The sequence below is a fragment of the Cavia porcellus genome, unplaced genomic scaffold, assembly GCF_034190915.1.
Source record: "Cavia porcellus strain 051 isolate PalLab524CR breed Dunkin Hartley unplaced genomic scaffold, mCavPor4.1 scaffold_6, whole genome shotgun sequence".
Taxonomy (NCBI): Eukaryota; Metazoa; Chordata; class Mammalia; order Rodentia; family Caviidae; genus Cavia; species Cavia porcellus.
The window spans coordinates 8,167,097-8,189,446 of record NW_026947489.1 but is presented as its reverse complement, the minus strand read 5'-3'; the positions used below and the strand labels follow the sequence as shown (position 1 = coordinate 8,189,446).

General features: G+C 40.0%; 1 protein-coding gene across 18 annotated transcripts in view; it reads left to right on the top strand.

The window, feature by feature from the left end:
- Tjp1 (tight junction protein 1) overlaps positions 1-22,350 on the top strand; it is a 319,842-nt gene that overhangs the window by 226,418 nt on the left and 71,074 nt on the right. Inside the window, exon 1 of one of the 18 annotated variants that reach the window (XM_063249910.1) lies at positions 13,472-13,649. The exons of 16 other annotated variants lie outside the window; for them this stretch is intronic. In XM_063249910.1, coding sequence (XP_063105980.1) covers positions 13,623-13,649 — 27 coding nt within the window. In that variant the 5' untranslated portion in view covers positions 13,472-13,622. Of the gene's footprint in view, positions 1-13,471; positions 13,650-13,673; positions 13,984-22,350 lie in introns of those variants that run through there. One more of the 18 variants, XM_063249911.1, reaches the window with a different exon arrangement.

Below are 22,350 nucleotides of genomic sequence, written 5' to 3'. Positions count from 1 at the left end.
CAACTGGCTTCCTGGTGCACTTCTGACCCACCTGGAATTTCCTTGAGGTGGGGACAGTGAGGCATTAACCAAGCAGCTCACAGGCTGCCCTGCTCCATCAGCATCGCTGGGTGAGGGTATGTGTCCTCCTTCCCTTAGAGAGCACTTTGCTTTAGTGCCACCGTTCAGAGAGGTATTTGCAGATAATTCAAATGTAGCATGGTGGGTAACGATGGCAGGAGAGAGAGGAGGAGTTTGAAGTTAAAAAAGAAAAAAATCTGGGAAAAATTTAAGAGAAATTCCTTTTCCATACACTCTGCACATAAGAATAGGTACATAAATATTTGCTGAGTAGATGAAAAAAATGAATGAGTAAATTAGAAGCATCTGAAGTGTTGCTAAATTTTCCAGTCCACCCAACTGTGGAGATTAAAGAATTAGAGATTGAATTTGAAAGCTTTGAGGTGTTTGTCTGTCTTCTGAATTGACAGAAACTGGTTTTACATATAGGAATATCTGTTTTATGCTATTTTTGGAACTAGTTCCTTGCTGCCTTCAGGGTATCAGAGAAATGAATTTGGCTTTATCAGAATGTTTCCAAACAATCCCAAGGCAGGAAACCACACCCTTTCAAAACATACTCTTCTGCACGTGTGCTTAATAAGCTCAGCTGGACTTCTGTATTTTTTGATTTGCCCAGCTTTTATATAAAGCTTTTCATTTTCTAAAATATGTTCTCCTTTGTGGAAATATTAATCACATTTAAAAGTAGAGCTTTTCATGGTGACAAAGTATGTGGTTTTATAATATGTATCTTTTCAGAACTTCTAAGACCTACAAATTACCTCATCCCACACTGGCCTCATAGTACCAAGGATGAAAAAGACCTTCAGCTATTAAGCCTTGAGATCACTGAGTTTTATAGCTATTCAGTGTGCTGGAATTCATACTCCTGCATCTCACCTCCTGACCCCATTAAGCTCCACCCCCTCACCATGGTGCTGATGGGGATGCTTTGTCCCAACATCCCTTTGGCACAGGATCTCCGTGGTGTTCTTCCTGATGCCTTCACCATATGAGTGCAGGCCTTTGTTAAACTAAGAGGCAATCATTTTGGTGTTACATGGGTTATTATAATGAGTGCGATGGGTTTTTCTCAGCCCTGTGTGCTCTGGAAAGAGAAGGCAGGACTGTCAGGAGAAGCACGGGGGTAAAATTGCCCCCCAGAGTGGCCTGGTTGCTGCTGGGCTAACCTTAAGCTCAGCCACAGGTTTTCCTTTGCCTTTCTGAAGCTTACTATCGCGAATAATGAAGATGTTGCCAGTTATTCTTAGCTTTTGAAGTCCACTGTTCCCAAATACCATATTTAATAATCTTTTGTGTCATTAAACCTGCTTGAATGTTGTAAATTCCAAACCCTTAGCCTAAACAGGCATTTGTAACCTTTACTAGATAATAGTTTACTAATGCAAAATAGTATATGATATTGTCATTTACTCATAATATTCCTGTGCTTACAAAAATTGACTTGTAAAAATTATAACTCTACTGTAAATGAAGAGGTTGGATAAATTAGCATGTAAATGTGGGTGGCATTTGTGCAAACAGTAATTCTAATGTACTTAAAATAGAAATATTCATCAAACATTAAAGTATCAAATTAACTTTTAAAAGCATTTTCCAAATAAGTAGGTACTATTATAGGAAAATATTTAATCATCTTGAATGTTTTCTTTTAAGAAAAGAGTATTTTGCTAATCATACTGAGATGAGCTATCTCATCTTTAGGAGGATGATTTTAAATTTATGTGATTCAGTTAAGTTGGCCAATTGCAATTAGCTTGAGCTTTTAAAAGTAAAAATCCCGTAATACATTATTTTAGTGAAAAATATCTTTATCCAGACATTCATGTACACCTCAGTGTCTTCTGTACAATTTTTATCACCTTTTGTTTAATCTTTATATCTGAAATCAGAATTTATAAGTGAAAACCTATAATAAAGAGGAAATGTGATTCGTTCTCAGAATACATAGAATGAAATGTTTGCTTTTGGGAACCAAATTCATGTGTGTTTCCCTAAAGGATGAGAGGTTAGCCAGCCTCTCCCAGGAATGTGTGCTGTCTCTGTGCCCTGATTCCTTGGAATACTGAATTGTGTCAGGAATGAAATGGAGAGCAAGGTGCCAGCCTTGTCAAGGGCCTTGTCTCAGTGTCCAGTCATAGTTGATCAAGGTAAAGCCAGGCCTTTTAGTCCTCCGACAGGAAAATAATTAGAAGCTCTCTGTGGTCTGCCTGTATGCTTGCCCGTACAAAGGAGTAACTATGGAACTTGGTGTGATAACACTTTTTAATTACAAAAGGAAATAACTTACCTAAGCCTTCCATTAATTTCCACACAAACCATTTTCTGAGTGGATTACCATGCAGGCACTCATATTGAATACATCCCATATACCCCACAGCATTAAGGAGCTAGTCCCTCAAATATGCATATCCACGTGTGTATAGTGCTCCTCATAGGTTTAGCACTATGTATCAGTTAGTTGTTACTATGTAACAAACCACCATAATGCTTAGCATATTCAAAAGAAATTGTGATTCTATAGACTGCTGGCAAGTTGCTCAGATCGGCTGAGGGGTTGCTTGGGCTTGCATAATGGTGTGGCCAGTGTGTGGCTTGGCTGAGACAGGATGGTGTAGAATTCCCCCACTCATGTGTCTCGAGGTTGGCAGGTTGTCAGCCAGGGTATCTCATTTGTTTTCCATGTGACCTTTCCAGCAGGTAGCGCAGGGTTCTCAGCAGGACAGAGGCAGGCAAGTCCACGGTGGCCCAAGAACTTTCTGAGCCTTGGCTGTGTCACCTTTGTGCTTTCTTTTTTTTTTTTTTTTTTTTTTTTTTTTTTTAAATAAGCTACTTTTTATTATTTTAAAGAGAAAAACAAAATTTCAAAACAAAGTAATAGGAGAGTAACAATAATCAATACATTATGTATTGTTATTATTATAGTAGTTACTCAGAGTACATGATATATGCATGCAATATTGTCCAGACAACATTAGCACAAACTGTTCTTTACAGTGAACTGAGAGCAAGAAGTGGTATAACTATATTAAGTATCTTGTGTGTATTTTTTTTTTATTTAAAGAAAAGGAAACGAAAAAAAAAAATACATGGAGATTAAAGAAAAAAAGGGTAGAAAAATAATACTAAATTACAGACAAACAAAAGGTAAGAAATTGCCAGTTGATAAGTTACAAATTGTCTTCTTCGAAATGGCTGTTTAGGTTATAGAATTAAAGTATTTAGAATGACATTCAAAAAAGTGACCCTACAAACCATTCTGCTCTATGGCCGAACAAAAGCTCCGTAATATGATTATCAGTCCCACCTATTTGTTTTACATCTCTAAGAGGATAAGGTTAATCATATCAAAACAGAACAGAACATTTAAAAAAAAATAAAAAACAATTTAAATGTGCTTTCACTAAAGCACATTCAAGGGATGAAAGAAAAGACTTCTGTCCTTGATGGGAAGAGTGATGGCACATCCACAAAGGCGTGAAATAACGCTGTAATTATCTACAGTCTGCCTACTTTAGCTGGCAGACATATTTCTGCTTTTATGTCTGTTGATTTTCATGCTAGAAAATTGTTAAATGCACACCAAATGGCCCAGTGTATATACGAATACAATTAATGTCACATATACCCACCATCTGGATGCACCAGTTTTCAGTATCTTGTTGTATTTGCCTATTTTATTTTATTTTTGAGACAGGGTCTCACTGTGCAGTTTAGGCTGACCTTGAACTTACTATGTAGCCCAGGCTGACTTTGAACTCATAGTAATACTCCTGCCTCAGCCTTCCAAGTACTGAGATTACAGGTGTGTGCCACCATGTTCAGCAATCTTTTTTATTTTAAAAATTCCTTTTTGCTTAAGTATTCTAATCATACAGTACACATCCATCTCAACATGCCATTTCAACTCTACATGCTGAAAATATGCACTTATTAGCCGGGCGTGGTGGTGTGTGCTTGTAATCCCAGCATTTGGGAGGCTGAAGCAAGAGGATTGCTGTGAATTTGAGGTCAGCTTGGGCCACATAAGTGAGTTCAAGGCTAGCCTGCACTACACAGTGAGATCCTACCTCCAATTATCTATCTATCTATCTATCTATCTATCTATCTATCTATCTATCTATATCTTCTAAAAAGTGATGCGGTTATCAGGGCTTGCTCTCATATAACAGTCTATAATGAAATATTCTCAATTGACTTTAAAATGTCTTATGTTAGGTAGAGTTGAAAAGAAATTAGTTTGAAGGCTACAGCAGTGGCAACTTGTGCTTATTTCTTCTCTTTTCCTCTCCTCTCCTCTCCTCTCCTCTCCTCTCCTCTCCTCTCCTCTCCTCTCCTCTCCTCTCCTCTCCTCTCCTCTCTCTCCTCTCCTCTCCTCTCCTCTCCTCTCCTCTCCTCTCCTCTCCTCTCCTCTCCTCTCCTCTCTCCCCTCCCCTCTCCTCTCTCCCCTCCCCTCTCCTCTCCTCTCCTCTCCTCTCCTCTCCTCTCCTCTCCTCTCCTCTCCTCCCTTTCCTTTCCTTTCTTTTCCTTTCGTTTCTTTCCCTGTTGCCTAGTTTGGAAAACTGGGTATATTTTCTGAACAGGTGCCCTGTATTTGTTTGTTTCCTGAGGCTCCCATTAACTAGCACCACTCAGCCTGCATTTCTGTGTGTGCAGGTCAGACCTAACACGGGATTCATTCAAGTTCCTATTTTTTGGTTTTGTTTTTTTGGTGGTGACTTTTCACAGATAGTACTGTGTGTTTTCAGCTGCCTCCTATGGGACATATCAGTGTTTGTCTTACTTTTAGTGATGCTCAGGTTGATCCTTTGGCCTTTTAATGATTGGTCCCTGAATCCGTTAGGTGTCCTAGATAATGATTTTTCTAGCGTGACTTACACCTTACTAGCTCGGGTTCTTCCATGAGGCTCTTTCCCTCATCAGACTTACTGGTTATCCGCAATAATGGTTATGCAAAAGGTACTTTTTTCTTTTCATTGACAGCTTACAAAGTAAGAGATTGCATAATACCAGGGATATTCAATAAGTTATTGTTTCTTTTGAGGCCTCTCTCACTCACTTCCCTGCATTTTCTGTTGTGAATTCATAGGTCTTTGCTGATACAGTCTGTGGTGTGTTTCAGTCGGTTACATTCTTTTTCTTTTGTTCTCTTTTCCTTCCCTTCTCTGCCTTCTTCCCTTGCTCCCTCCTCCACCCTTAATGCTTTCTTGCTGACTTCCTGAGGGTCAAATTTTATCATCTTTAGCCAATGGGAGCTGTTGGTTGGCTTCTGTGTTTTTTGACTCATTATCCTTTGAAAACTTCCTTGCATTCTGGTATAAAATATTATAATGTTATCTTGCATATTCCTTGCTCCAGACTTATAATTAGCCAAATTAGCTGTTCCTAGCTGGAGATTATAATATGAACATTAGGGGTGCTCATTAATATTTTAATTGTTATTATTTCTAGCACTTTCCAATGTCCAGAGCTGATTTTTTTCAACTTAGAATTGCAAAATTATATTTTTTAACTCCTCTGATTGTGTACTTACTCCCCCCAACACTTTCTTAAAGCAAGGTTTCACTATCTAGTTCATACTGGCCTTGAACTTACTACATACCCCAGGCTAGCCTCAAACTCATCTGTCTCAGCTTCCCAAGTACTGGGATTACAGACATGTGCCACAAATGGCCTGCACTTATTTCTCTTCAATAGAAAATATTGGCTCTTAACATTATTAGTATACACTAATAAGCATCAATGTTATAACATATATGATAATATCAGCATTACAAATGTACACTCACATATATGAGAACATTACTTTGAAATTGTCCTATATTTATATATAACTCAAAAAATATTATATGCACAATAATGCAAACTGCTTTATGTTAATAATACTAATATATGTTAAAGATACTAATTAATGCATTTATGTTAGAGAAGGTCAATGAATATTCAAAGTAATAATATTACTACCCTACTACTAAATAAAATTTAAACCTTCAAAGTGCTGTTTTCCTTAGAATATGTGAGAGCCATTGAAATTTTTTTTTTTTTTTTGGTATGAAGAGATCACAAACTTTATGTACATTAAGCTTTCTTATCTGAATTTGCTTTCAGCTTTGATAAATTGCAATTTTTTCTTGATCTCATTCTGTTTTTAATTGTATAAAGTATTTTTTGTCTTATAGATTCAAAATAGTTTTCTAGGTCTATAGAGTAAAAATCTACTTTTCCTATAGAAGTAACTATTTTTATTCATTGTTAGTTTTCCTTTTAATGTTTCTTTTGATAAATAAATGTTTATATATACTAGTATTTCCTTTTAAAACTGTTTTGAAAATAAAAATATATAGACCTCTTTTAAACATAGTACTTTATGAAATAATACTTTATGTTTGTTTCAAAAGACTATTACAAAGATTTTATAACACACATTATTGTAAAAATGTATAATTTAGAGAAGCTTTTTGGCTTCTTTTAAGGAGTATGTGTGTATTAGTCAGTTTCTTGTCACTGGAACAAAAGACCTGAGATAAACAGTTTGAGGTGGTGCACGCCTGTAATTCCAGAACGTGAGAAGCTGAGGCAGGAGAATCGCTGTGAGTTTGAGGCCAGCCTGGGCTACAAAGTGAGTTCAGAGCTATCCTGAACTGCAAAAAGACCAAAAGAAAAAAGAAAAAAAAAAGAAGAAAATGTTATTGTGGCTACAGTTTTAGAGATTTCAGCCACGAGGCCCCCATGTCTTTGGGCCTGTGGCAGCACAACACGTCATCCAGGAACAGGTGCCAGAGGCAACCTGTTCATTTCCTGAAAGCCAGAAAGGAGACAGAGACAGATTCAGAAGCCTGTAATCCCAGCACTCAGGAGGCTGAGGCAGGAGAATCTTTGTGAGTTCCAGACCAGCCTGGACTACAAAGTGGGTTCAAGGCCAGCCTGAACTACATAGCAAGACCCTGCCTTAAAAAGAGAAAAGAAAAAGACCAAAAAAAAAGGAGTGACCAAGAATGTGGAGCAGTAAGCAGCAGAGAAAACAGCCTTTCTGAGAGTCGCCATCCAGACACTGGAATGTAACATCTTGTGGAGACAGAGACACAAACAGGCTAGGGTCCCCAGGGTGCCCACTGACTTAGCTTCCTTCTGCTCAGCCCAACTCCTAAAGGCTCACCACCTCCCAATGGGACTCTGGTAGTTTTAAACAAACATCCAAGTTATGTAAGACGTTAACACTACAGAAGCCTAGTTGATAGAAGTGTGCTCAGAAACTGTATTGTCTTTGCAACATTTCTGTAAAACTAGTACATTTTATTTAAAATGCATACAAAGCACACTAAGAAACAAGACTTAAGTCAATTCAGTACATAAAGACACTGAACATCAACAAATCAACAAAATAACTTAATGGAACAAAATGAGTACATTTCATCAGGCAAGTGATATACCAGTTTTGTCTATTAGATGGTAAAAATAGAAAAGATTATCAAGTATTTATTTAATGATGAGGAAACAGGAAGTTGATTTAGTTTTTTTATTTATTTATATTTTGTATAAGCATATCCTCCAGAATAGAAGATTTCCTTTTTAATGTCTCATTGAGAGAAATACGCATGCCCGAAAAACACATGTAAGAATTGTCATTGTAACACTGTAATAGCATACATAATCTCAGATAAACTACAGTTCACCCATATTATAGAGTGGTAGACACCATTTTCAAATGAGGTTAATTTTCCTTGTTTGTCCTAATCATGATGACAAAATATTAAGTGAAAAAATTCAGAATAAAAATATTCTTCATCATTTGATTGAAAACATAAGGCCACTGTTTCTATGTATCTGTTTCCCCTTTTTTCTTATTTATATTGCATAAATAAAAAATGTAAGAAAGTAAACTGGAAAATAAACTTTGTAGTTAGGTTTAAACAGTAGTAGTCCTGGCTAACAGGAATCGGACTGTGGTGGATGTGATTCAGTTGGATTAAAAAAGAATCTGTTAGGATCAGAGATTTAGCTCAGTGGTGTGGCAAGCACAAGGTTGTGAGTTCGATCCCTGGTAGCCCCCCAAAAGTCTATTGATTGATTCTTTCACAGAAGGAATATATGCTGGTAATACCTGTGAAATTAAGGTGGGAGGCAGTCCCCCAAAGACCTGGGCATGTATTAACAGCAAGACCCACTTTAGCAGACTGTCCCCACCCCCACTCCCACAGCCAGCACACTTCAGTTCCTTAGTTGCCCAGGTAACGGTTCCTGATCCAGTTGTGGTTGCGCCTGTCTCTTACAAACACTGGCCACTGTGATGCACATTGTATAAACCAACCCACAATAGACAAGCCATTCTGCCTCTGCACTTCCTGCTTGCTTATCATATAAAATTCCTAGACCATCAGAGATCAGGGCCCAATATTCTGGGAATCATCCAGATCAGTGCTCCTCAACATAAATGAACCCACCTCCAAATCCTGGTGGTGTTTCTGTTTCTGCCTGCCCTTGCACTGGGCGGATCTTGTGAAGTTTTGTCACAACTGCCAGAAGAATATGTATAGGACAGAGTAGTCTCAGAACTGCCTGTATACTCAGGGACCCAGGGCAACTGAAAATCAGGACCCCTTGTTCAAAAAAGCAGGGGAAAGTGCCATTAATGCTACACACAATGTAAAGTTTGTTTCTTTGTCATGTTTTATCTTTGTTACTTTTGTCATTCTAAGCAAAAAACAATTAGAAATATGAATTACTATTGTGGAGTTAGCTGTTTCTATTGTGCAATGCCCATTTTAAATGGGAATCTCAGAGTATTCAATATGAGGGATTACTGATGTCACACAATTCGTACTTTGTGGCTTGTCCCTGGAGGATTCTTCAGTCTAGCCGGAAGTGACAAACACAGCCGGATACAGAAAGATTGGAAGGAGGGAGAAGGGTCGTGCTCAGGCACAGAACCAGGCCAGGGATCACTCCTGGGCCTGGTGAGTATGGGGCACAAGATCATAACAAGCAGAGACACTCGCAGGGCCTGGGGTCCCCTTTGTGCCTGTGCTTGGCCACTGGCTTGCCAGGACCTTCTTCCCAAAAGCCTAAAATGCTGAAAACAGTCTGGGGAAGCTGAGCAACTGGCCTGCTATTCTAATCACAGCAAGCACAAGGATCATTAAACCTCCATAGCTAAGGGACTCAGTTCATGAATCTGGGCTGGGACAGAGGTGCACCCTTCACCTCACACCTCACTCCAAGGTGGCCTCCAGCCAGCTGTCCACCAGACAGGAAGTGGCTTTTATGATGCCAAAGATACTATGGGTGCAAATGCTGGATCCAAGCCCCTGGTCAGATCCTCATCAAGGGCAAAAATAGTTGAGTAGGGTAACAGGACCAGCAGAAGCATCAGGAGTCATGTAGGCAGACAGCTCAGAACCCTGCCCACGAGGTGACAAGAGATCAGCCTGTGTGACAGCGGGGTCCTAACCTCCCAGTGCTTGCTCCATTCACCTTCATATACAAAGCACAAATCCAAAACTACAATTGTTCAGATTCTAGACCGTGGCTGCAGACCATGAGGTGTGGAGTTCAGGGCCTTTCTGCACTGGCGCTCGCCTCTGAACTTCGCCAGGAAGTATCCTTGGGTGATTTATCTCTGAGTTTAAGGTAGGGACACTAGAGGAAGCTTAGGCTAACGGAAGGAGGAGGGTGAGGAACAGAGAGGACACAGCTAAGAGAGCCAGGTTCCCAGGTGCGATTCACAGCTCCGGGGGCCATGGAAAAGGAACAGACACAGGATGAATGTATCAGTGTTTAGGCTGGAAGGGTAGTTTCCATTCCATAGTCTCTACTTTCTCTATAGGTTATGAGAAAAGACATCTTGTGTGGGCTGGGAGAGGGTCTCTGATCTGCTACTGGGAGATACATGTGATGCAGACATGGCCACGCTGTTCAGAGGGGCGCCCGAAGCTGGCCTGCTAGCCTGGCTGGTCGGGCTACGGGTTTGGGGACTTTCCCAAGTGCCCCAGTGCAGGATGCTCGGCGGTCTGCAGAGAAAAAGCCAGTCCTTGCCAAAGGCACAGGAAGGGTGGTCTTAGAGGATGAATTCCTTCTTCTTCTGAATAGAACTTAACTGATTTTAGTGGGGGTTTTTAAAAATGTCTTTTAAAAAAATGTGCAAGGACTAGGTTTGACCCAGCACTGAAAAAAAGAAAAAGATTTCCAGCTCTGGTAAATAAATAATAGCATTCTGTTTGCATTTTCTTTTCTCTTTTCTTTTGATACTAGGAATTGAACTCAGGCCCTTGTGCCTGCCAGGCAGGCGCTTTGGCCACTGAGCTGAATCCCCAGCCCGTGGCATTTTCCTACTGCAGTGAAATGTACATAGTGTGGAAGTGGCCATTTTAACTATCTTTAAGTGTGTAATTTGTAATGTTTACTTTCAAATAAGATAAAAAGTGGGTAATCCTCTGTTGTTTTCCTAAAGTGTTTTTTAAAACTTTTGCTGGTTTATGAAATCTAGAAACATTATGATCTTAGGATTCCGTATTTTTTATTGTTATAATACTTTGATAAAGTACTCCTACTTCTAGTAGTTGGTATATGTCCTCTTCTAGGACTTTATTAAGATTGTTTCACGCTCTACTGCCCTGGCCAAATACTTCCTTATGTTTCCTAAGTAAACTCACAGCTCTTATCAAAAATAACATAAATACAGTTTTGTAAGAATCTTTTTTGTAATGGAAATATAAATATACATATCTAAAATATAGACATTAAGTCGAGACTGTTCTAGTAAGTAGTTCTAAGATTTATAAAGATTTTACATACATACTGATTCTTTCATTTTGAGCCGCAGACACCAAAAATCCCACAGGAAGTTGTCTTTGTAAGTGCTGTGGTTTTTCAGTTCCTGTTCTGTTGAATTAGTCAGAAGTAAATCTGTACAAAGGGAGAAGTTATTAGTTAAACTTTATAATAAGTCTAAGTGAGCATTTTCTTGTATTTTTTCCACTGAAGTGATGTACAGATATTATGACCATATTGGTCTGCAAGCACTAACATTGTAGTATAATTTGAAGACCCTTGTGTATTCGGTGGTTAATCTTACCTGTCAAAGTTAAGGAGGATTCTGAGGTGTGTCTCACACTTCCCTCAATGTATCCAAATACTTCTCTCAAAATAAACTGTAGGAATGCAGATATGTTTTTAATTTTTGACAACAGTATTTCATCTTTGATTTTACAAATGACAAAAAGTTTCTCTTGGTTATTTGGAATCAATCAAATAACATAAAAATACATTTCAATTTAGACATTAAGGGGCTGGGGAGTTAGTTCAGTAGCATAAGCAACTGCTTGGCAAGCGTGAGGTCATGAGTCAATCCCTGGAACCAAAAACAAATTTTTTTAGATAAAATATCTCTACAGTTCACGTAGTAGTTTAACACAACTCAATGGAGATAGAATTCAGCTTTAAAGTACCATTGAAAAATTATAAAGGGATCCTATAATTCATTGAATTGTTATTTTTGGTGATAGAATTTTTCTCAAAGCAGAATGTTTTGTTTGCCTTCATTTTTTAAACTGTGGCAGAAGTGAAACTATTTAAATCACATTGAGAGACTCGATGTCAGAGTGACAGATGAGAACAAGGAAAAGGCAGCAATACGTTTGTAGCTGTCATCTCTAGGTTTAGGTGTTGAGACATTTTTCTTCCTTTTGGGCAAGTTATACAGACTGACCACTTACTAAATGGTGAAGACACTGAGAAAGACTCCACAGCCACGTTTTAGAATAAAACATGCCTACTAAAGCTGCTTTTTTTTTTCAAACGGTGTTTGCTCATTACGAAATCTTGTCACCATTCTTAACAAAGTAACAAAAACTATCCATTAACAGAATCATCACACATATGTATAATTTTAAAACAAAAAGGGCTTCAAAAGAAAGAATTAGGATTTGATTTGCAAAATGCTCTTTTCTAGTTTCCATAGTTCAGGGCTGCAAAATATATAGTCCTTTACCTTAATTGATCCTTATGTATCAAATGCAGGTATATTGCGGGTAAATTGTTTATTTTAATACAGTCGAGTTTTACAGAGAAAAAGCATTGTTTAAAACCTGCTTTTTATGCCGTTTTGTATGTCTTGTGTGCCGATTGTGGTACTATACAGTACTAGATTCTCTAGAGATTTCTATGTAGATGTTACTTGCTGTCACTAAAAATGTCTGACATTTGTAGAGAGCTTTACATTTTACAAAGCAAGACGAGGCTGGAAATAGTTTCCTGTGTGTTCTTTTTCTATTTGTCAAGGCTCTATGTGTTCTCTTAATGTGTGTTCTTTTACTGTTTATCAAGTTTGTGTGGCAGCTGACGAAACTAGGCCGTGAACTTGGGGTCTTTACATCCTTTTTTGCCTAGCCTGAGCTGGAGAGACAGAATTTAGCAATGCGGGGCAGACTGACCCCTTCCCTGCCTAGGAATTTCAGTAATGCCGATAGCCAGAAATACACTTTTGGGATCTCAGGGCCCAATGTGGGCTGGGCCGAGATGTTACAGTCACCAGGGTGCTTCTCCGACCGCTGGCCCTCCCAAGTGCCCAAGGCATGAGCTTGTCGCGAAGGAGAACGACGTCCTGGGCCTGCCAGAGCGCTGCAGTGATAAATGCCTGGACGCCCTTTGCACAGAAATGCACTCTGCCTTGGCGAGTCAACGACGCCCTGACGCGGGTGACAGCTGTGACCGGCGATGCTCGCCCGGCCAGTGCAGGAAACGCCTGCAGGTATCTGCCAGGCCAGCCTTTCCTGCCACACACAGTCCTGCGTGGGGCTCCCCTGGCCGGGCTGGCTCAGGGGCGAGCAGAGTCTTCGTAGGGAGTCGGAAATGCTTCGGTGCACAGGGACGTGAGGTCCTAGGGGAAATTCTGCCGGACCTTCGGTTAAAAACAAACAGGAAGACTCGCACCGCAGCGGAAACTGCCTTCAAGTTACTTAGGCTGCGGGGCTCTTCCTACCGCGCCGGGGTCGGACCCCCGCCTCGGCCCCGCCCCCGCGCTCGCCCCGCCCCTCCTGGCCCCGCCCCGCCTAACCACGCCCCCCATATCGCCCCGCCCCGCCTGGCCGGGCATGCTCAGTGGGCCGGGCTGGCAGGTTTGCGTGGCGGCCGGAGTTGCCGGCCCCGGCTCAGCCAGCCCCCGACGCCGCGTCCCTCCGCGGCCGCGCGTTCCGGGGAAGTTACGTGCGGGAGCCGGGTTCTGAGGAGACGCTGGGAGGCCCCGGGCGCTGCCGAGCGGCGAGCCGGCGCGGCCGACGTGGCCGGGCTGAGAGCGCGTCGGGAGGCCGAGCGGGCGGCACACTCGGAGGGAGGCGCCGGCCGGGCGCGCCCCGCCGAGAGGACCCGGGCGGGGCGGGCGCTTCCCGGACTTTTGTCCGAGTTGAGTCCCCTCCCCTGGGCCGGGCCCTTCCGGCCGCCCCCGCCCCTGCCCCGCGCGCTCCCGGGCGATGTTTATTCGGGCTGTGGCGTGAGGAGCGGGCGGGCCGGCGGCGCGGAGTCTCGGGTCCGAGGAGCTTCGCGCGGCGGCGCCGGAGAGAGACAAGATGTCCGCCAGGGCCGCGGCCGCCAAGGTGAGCGCTCCGCGGCCGCCCAGCTGGGCCGGGCCGGGCCGGCCGGGGCGAGGCGAGCCGCGCGGCCGTCCTCCCGCCGGCGTCGGCCCGCGCCCCGCCCTCCCGCGCAGGCGGCCGCGGAGGTGCGGGGGGCGGCGGCCGGGCCGGGCCGGGCCGGGGAGGGGGCGCGGAGGCGCGGGCAGGTGCATCGCCGCCGGCGGGGGCCGCCCCGGTGCGGACGAGGACGCGCAACAGGTCCCGCGCGGGGCGAGCAGCCGGCGCGGGGCTGCGGCCGCCGCCGGGGTGGTTGTCCCTGGTGAAACCGTGCAGTTTCGATCTGATGTCACCCGCTGCGGTATGTGAATGGTAGCGATAAAAGGTTGGCACGGCCAAACGCGCAGCTGGGGAGTAGTGTAGGTGTTGACTTTTTTTTTTTTTCTAAAACGTGTTCTGTGAAGGTAACTTTGAAAAAGTTAAGTGCTTGAAACTATTGAATTAAGCTCCCAAAAGTGATAAAGTGTTCCTGCATTTGGAGGGGAGGATGAATCTAGACTACTGATTGGTAAACACCTAGGATACAATACAACTTTTCCTATTACTTTTCCCAAGTGAGTATTATGTTACTTTCTCGGTGCTTTGAAACTAACTGGCATAGTATTTGGAAGTGCTAAAATTCCTGAGGACCACTTTGCTTCTTTAGTATGTCTCAACCTTTTTCATCGTCAAGCTGTATTTGCTCTTTCAAAGAATTAACAGGACCACAAAAGAGTGAAGAACAAAACCTCCCCTTTTAAAAGATCGATTCATTACTTCAAATAATATTGAGGTACTTACACAGGTGGTGAGTTTATGTGTTTATTTTTCTGCTTGAAATGTTTATTCATAGTATGCCCCTGAAGTTTCTGAATTCCAGCAGGACCTTGTTTTCTGTCTGGCAGAAGTTAGCAGTTGCATTTTAGTAGTGAATAGATCCTTTTCCAGAATATAGTATGTCTTATTTAAGAAAAATTAGTCTTTTTTTGGCCTAAAGTTGAAGAACAATTTAAGATAAGCCTTATCCAGACATTTATTATAAAAGGTAAAGTTTCGCTTTGTTTAAAAAATAAGCTCACATCATTTACCTTTTCTGGGGCCTTCTTTCCTAGGAGGAAAGGCTTGCTTTCTGTTTTAACAAAGAGTGTCACTTGGAAGTGTGATACGCAAAGCAGCACACCTTTAAAGGACTGTTTTAAGTGTGGAGAAAAACATGTTCAATAGATTGCCATGGGAATGTGAAATACTGTAGAGAGCGGAGGGAGTACTTGGACTCCTGAGTTGTGACGCTGAGTGTTTATGGCACACTGCAAAGCTTCACTCAGTACCATGCAGGAGAAATTCACACAGTTCGGTGTTTGACTAGCAGTTGTGTGCTTTTAACGCTGTCTGTCTTACAGGGCTACGAATAAAGCGAACCATAAATAGGTAAAATGAAATGATCATTAGTTGTTTCCCTAAGTCATATTTAATTTTTAAGCTGCTCAAAATGCTTATTAAATCCCAAGTCTGTGTTCAGTACTTACCCAGGGTGCTTTTGTTTTCTCACTGCTAAGTTAAAACAAAAACATTGGTTCCATCCTGAGCACCTCAAAAACTCTTTGTCTAAGCCAATACTTTTGTTTCTGTGTTTTTCTGTGGTTAAGCAGTTTTTCATCCCATGAATACGCGGTAATCAAGATAATCATTGTCTTGTTGATTGACATTTAACTTGTTTCCAGGATTTTGGTGGTGTAATATTCTATATATAGACTTTCTGGATGAAGAGAGTCAATACTGTAGAATTTATTAGTCCCCCCCCCCCCCCACTGTGTGTAAATGTTAATAGAATTACGGTGTGGTATTGTAGAAAATTTGACATGAGATAAGGAAGTTTATTTGATAAATGAAACAACCACAGAATTTTAGGAGAATAAAAGCTGCCTTAAAGAAAACTTACTTTGTTACAAGTTCAAAGTAATTGAAAGTAGTGTATCAGTTCAGGAATAGAAAATAGTGTTATCAGTTCACGGATGGAGCCACAGAGTTAAGAAACAGTTCAGGGCTTTTGGTGATTGTGATGAGTAGCATTTGATGTGTGTCAGGTGTTGATTGATGTGCTTACTTCACTCATTTAATTCTTACAGTAATCCTGTGGAGTCAGCATTTTATCTGAACTATTTAGATGAAGAAGTTGAAGCAGATGAAGTAACTAGGCTGGTTTCACTTACACCTTCAAGAGGGAAAACTGTAATTATAATAAATTGTGGCTTATTGGGAAAAGGACAGGTTTCTCAGTAAATAATGCTTCCATTGTTGGTTATCCACTAGTTTGAATTATTTCTGCCTGGCATGCTTCCTTCCCCACAAAAAACCCCCACAAGTAAATGTTTGAAAAAGCAAGTAAGTCACAAAACTCTGGGCAGTAGTATAGGTTATCGTTTTTCTTTTTCATTATACTGTACTGGTTGGAAAGGTCTCTGTGTGTCATACTAAGCTTAATAATTACCTTATAGACTAACATTTCTGAAAGTTTAGAACTACAGAAAAAAGTCTGGTGGGATGTGCACACCTGTAATCTCAGCATTTAGGAGGCTGGGGTAGGAGGATCTCTGAGTTTGAGGCCAACCTGGGCTACATAGAAAACAGCCTGAACTATACTGCGGTCCCCTCCCACCCCCCAAAGCGTAGAACTGCAGAAAACAGCTAAGCTGCTGAACAAATTAATCAGTCTTCATACATAGGAATTGTTTCCCAAGTGACTGTTACATTGTAGTTTTAATGTTGGTGCTTAACTAATGGGTCTGTATTTGTTTCTTACTGCTTTAAGAGTTAAGTAAGAACGCACTGTGGTTTATGAGAATTTACTTGATTTTGTCTGTAAACTTCTAATAATTTTCACTGTAGTAATACTTTTCTGAGTCTCCTTTGTTTGTATGTTTTCACTAGAAAATTCTTGTGTAGTATTTTAGGCAATATATGTATATTGGTGTATATATGTGTATATATGTATCTACATATATACTATTATATATGTATGTATATATCCATATATAGTATGTTAGTATATTTGGCATTTTAAATGCTTGTGGTTAAAGCTTTAATTCATTTAGTTAGCTAATAATTTAACTACATTTTGTAATTTTATTCAAAAACTTAGGATAAAACTTAATAAAAGTTATTTTTTAATTTGTATAGTGCCTTTGCTGACCACTGATGTTTTCATGTTGGGAACTTGTAAGCTGAACTTTTATTTTGGACTTAAGGAAGACATGGTATCCATTAGTTACTGTTAGTGATAGAAATCAGCCATCCCACAGATAATGAGATTGAAGGCTTGAGACCAGTTATGTAATATAGATAGTACTGTTTCTTGTTTGGTTTGAAGGAAAAAAAATTTACAGTGTTGCCACCCCCTCCTGCTCAGTCCTAGAGACAGTGTTCTGCCCTGTGCCTTTTGCTTGTTTCTTTGTTGCTGTTAGTTTTTTTTTAACCTACTTAGAGGCCAATGTAAAGGCAGGACAGGTCAAAGAAGAAACAGTATAAATAAGATAGGTCACAATGTTGCAAAGGACGATAGTTTAAAGTAATAGTTTTATTGAAAATTTTGGAAATGTAATTCTGTTACATAAGGTGGTTATGCTAAAAAAATGTGGTCTGCTGAAAAACCAGGAGTCTTTCTGTAAAAAGTCACAGAGCACCCCAGACACATGCCCCGTGCGTTCCCACACTTAGCACTGAGTCCTGCCTGCACCTCATAGCAGAAGACAAGCTAGCTGAATGGGCGGTTGCTTTTGATCAAAGGTTTTGATCATGGGTCAGAATTGAAAGATGGGTTGTGTCTAGACTGACATTCCTGATGTATTTGACTGGAACTTACTTTGGATCTCTGAATTTTGAAAGCCAATACTGAAAAAAGTTTTTAGTTTAACAACACTTAGTCTTGTTGAGAGACTTTAATTTACCAAGTTTTAAAGTTACTAAGTTACTACAGAACAGTATTTCCTGTATAAAACAAAAATAAAAATCGGACTTTTTGCTGTCTCTGACCTAGAAGCCTTCTTAATTTATTTATTGCAAGAAGAGTGGCTTCAGGTTGCTCCTTTATGGGTTAGGCAGGTTGTTTTATTTCCATTCCTTCTTGAACAAATAAATTCTTAATAATGAGAAGTATGTGGAGAAGACATGGGAAGGGAGTTTTATTTTGTATCCTAAAAATGGATGAAAATACATAGACTGAGAGTGATTGCCAATACTGCCAGAGCACAGTTGCAGATCATGAGGAGACAAGTGGTGCCAAACTTTGTACCCTAGAAGGCACCATTTTCAATTTGAATGAAGCCTCATTCTCTAGTGTGTAATGTTTAGTGCTGAATCCTTTTGGATTCAGCAGAACATTGGATTTTATTAGTTTGCCTTTTAGGTGCATTTCAGGTGTGTAAATCAGAACAACCTAACTTTTGTGGTAGCAGAATACTAGGAAGTGGGTTGTCTGATGAATGAACTCAGTTATTCTAGCTAGCATGTGCAGCAAGAGCAAAGATGGATACTAATTAGGAACGTAAGATTGGCGTATGCCTGATTCAAGTAAAAATTATTTTTGTTTAATTTACTGAAATACGTTCTGGTTTTATTTTTCAAAATAGTGTGGCTTCCCAAGGATCAAAGGGTTTTTTTGTTTGTTTGTTAACTCATTTTGTTTTGATCTTAGTTGTCTTGGGAATTTTCACTCTTTTGGAATTGTCACTAGTATGTTCACAGGGTTTGTGTTATTACATGTTAAACTCATGATTAGCTCCTTTAATTCAGTATATAATTCTAAAGTTGAGAAGGATGCTGGTTATGACTAATTCTTGTTTTAAATGTTGGTTTGAATTGCATCTGGAAGGATTCGTGTGGGGTGGGTGTGGGTGTGTGGATGTGTATTGTTCCGTTTAAGAATCTCAGAAAGAGAGGGCTGGGGGTTTAGCTCAGCAGCATACCCACCTGCTCGGCAAACGCGAGATTGTGACTTCGATCCCTAGCACCAAAAAAAACAAAAAAAAAAAAAACAAAAAAAAAAAAAGAATCTCAGAAAGAGAAATTATAAATGGAAATTCACATAAAACTCCTTGAATGTACTGATACAGAAAATAGAAACTATGTTGTTACTGTTTAGGGCTTAAATGTGCAGTATGTAACAGTGGATTTTTAAAACTTTTATTCAATAGCTGTACATCCCTACCTGTACTAAGCAGGCTCTGTCACAGGTGCTGCCTGCAGAGCAAGCAACTCCCCTCTGTGCTGACTGACCTGGTTAACAGTGGGGCAGGCAGCAGCAAGTAAAATGCCATGCATAATGATCAGTGATAGAATCTTAACAGGCCAGTTCTGGGTCATCCTCTCCCTTGCCCAAAGATTGTATCTGTCTTGTCTTCTGCTATACTCATTTTCTAGCGATTTCTTTATAATTTTTACCACCTAATTATGCATTCCATCAACTCTAGTTTTCCTGTCACTGAGTTTGATGCAATTGGAATCTTCCCCTATTGGATATAGCGTGATTTTCCCAGCAGCACTGTGTGGTTAAGTGATCGAGGTCGTGAGTGACAGTAGTTCTTTGGTTTACATTGTACTCATATATAAACTTACTGCGGTCTTATGATGTGAGGATTTACTGCCACATACTGGCTTTGAGGAAGATAGTTTGAGTTAGACTTTCTGGAGATGAATATTATATCCATCTGTCTGAGGAGTAACAATTGGATTGAGTATTAATTAGCCAGTTACTAGCATATTAACAATTGTGTAAAAGGTAGGTCACTGCCCTGGTGTTGTTTTAGGAGTTTATCTTGAAAAGTCAACTTGGTTTTAATTTTGAATACATTGTCTGACTAAATCTTAAATCTGGCATTTTAAAGTATGTTTTAATTGGCATTCACTTATTTATGACCACTAAAACTCATAATGAAAAATACTTGTTTTGGACTAAAACAAGTAAAATTAAGCTCACTTTTAAAAATATGACTGCAGGAAATCTTAGCTGATAGTATCACATAAAGGAACTTCATAAGACTTACAGATTTTTAGAAAATCATGATGAATGTTGGCCTAACTAAACAAAACTTTATGTACCCATATTTTGACATTTATCACCTATAAAATCAAAAGACAGTGGCTATGGCCAGTGTTTCCCATCCAGGGTGTAGTTATATGTGCCAATAATAAACAGTAGCCTTCCATGTTGAGTGCTGACTCTTGACAGATACTGAGCTCAGTGTTTTATGTGTTATTTAGTGTTCACAATTCTGTTGTACTACAGTTAGTCTCTTTTACAGGGAAGGCTCAGGTTAAATTTACTTGTAATTAGTCATATCAGCTTGCATACTTTGTTATAACTCATACATGTTCACATTTATACATTCAGGTGTTTTAATGAGTATCAGGCCAGTATGGAATGGTGTTAGGTGAGTCTTAGACCAGCCAAGTAGCGTGAATCATGAAGCCAGAAGAGAGGCGCTATAGCAGTTAGAGAACAAAAGCAGGTTTAAAGGAAGCAGCTGTTACTCTGCTTCAGCTGATTGTTGTCTTAGAGGAAGACAGGCCAGATCTTCCAGTTTGTCAAAACAGATTGTAAATACATATACATATATATATATTATATTTATATACAGTATAAATATATATTAATATTTATATAAATATATAAACATACATTTATATATAAATATATAGATTATCCTGAGTTTGTCTTTTCAGCTAACTTTTATATTATTTTGTGAAATATAGTACAAATGTATCAAAATACATAAACAGATGTACATTAATGAATTATAAACTGAGCACCCAGATAAACACCATTCACCTGTCTGCAGGCGAGCTCCCATACAAAGAGAGACTCCGTAAAATAAAAACTGAAGGAATGATCACTGAGTAAACCTCAGTTTCTGTCAAGTTGTGAGTTTTGGGTCTAGAATTAGTAGTTGTTTTCTGTTAATAAAAAGCAAATGTAAAAATACTAACAGTACCCATCTCAGGCTGGCTGTGTACTTAGTACAGGAAGGTTTTATATAACGTCTTTTTAAAACATTTTAAGTGTAGCCCATTTCAGTATCAAAAGAGGCATATGGGTTAGGGGTGTATGTATATATTTTATATTTGTTTCTGTAGATTAGTAGATTTGCCCAGTAAGATATTTTATAGTTTCAGAGAAAGTGCTTGGGCTTTTGAAATACTGTACTTATGACAAATTAATCATTATGGCATTAAGATACATTCTTTAGCTTGGTGAATTAGGCAATAAGTATTAAAGACTTTCAGATCTCATGTACCTTGTTGAGTGTGGATATCTCTTAGTATGGTGAATGATTGATTGGCAAGTTCTGTTGGGTTTTGAATGTGCTGGCATCTCAGATCTTTCCATTTGTCCGATCTGTGCATCCTACCGTTTTTATCCTTCCCTTTTCCATATGTATCTGTCTCCTCCCTCCCCAGTCAGTCCTTTTCTGTAACAGCCTCCTAAGGAGTACCATAGTCCCTTTTCTTCTCCATATGATCTGTTGTTCTAAAATAATTTGTTAAAAATCCGGTTTTGATTAGTTTCTCTCCAATCCTTCTCTGTACACATGCCCATTTATACTTGCTCTAACAATTCCTCTACTTACTAACTGTAGAAGTAAAGGATTAAAATTCGTAGGTCACTAAGCTCCTAGTACATTGCCTCGCTCCTGTCAACCCCTGTACCTCATTTTGCATCTTTTCCTGCTTGTTTTACCTTCTTAAACTATACCTCCTCTTTTTAGTTCCTAGCAGGTGCTGCATTTCCTACAAAGCTCCTGTTGGAGTTGCTGTATTATTTTTCCTTCATAGTGCTTATTTAAGCCTGTGATTATATTATTTAGTAGTGAAGTATTTTGATCATCTGCTTCTTCTGTTAGACCATAAGCTCCATGAGAAACAAGACCATATTGATTGTCTGGCTATTTGCAGACTTTAAATCAGTGTCTGTCACATAATCAACTCAAGAACATTTGCGTGAATGAGACACGCTCTTTCCTACCCCAGGATTTTTGTTGGTGCTGTGTTCTCACCTGGAAAGTTTCCCATCTCTGTCCCTCATTCATTTAGCACCTGTCCCTCATTTTTTTCCTCAAAACTTGTCCTGAGCCCAGAAACTGGCTTAGAGTTTTGTGCTTTAAGAAGCTCCCTATATTGTTCCTCCACAGCACTTCTAACAACTTAGTTGTCTGTTGGTTCTTTGATTAATGTCTAGTGTCTCTTTTTTACACTGTTAATTTACTTACTGGTTATGCTAGGCTATCTTAAAACAAGCCTGGAAACTCTCAGAAGGGCTTAGTATGTTTTCAGACCTAGCCGTATTTCTCTTTTCTGAAAGGGGAGTGGAGGCTGGAATTGCCAGCCTGTGGGAATGTTGCCTGTTGTTACACGATGGCCTTAGCAGGGTTGTTAGGTCCTAGTCCACTCACCTAACCTGTGTTTATGTTTTTGTTAAGCAGATTTCCAATCCTCCAAAAATAGATGAGTATGATGAAATTCCATGTTAGTCTTCTTCCAGGACAGTGATGAGATTGTGACCAGTCTTGTTGCATCTACGCTTCCATTCATTATGCTCTCCTCTTCCCATTGCTTTAAAGCAAATGCAGGACATATTTTCATTTGTTAATATTTGAGTTTATATTTCTAAATGCTAACAACACTTTCAAAAAACAGT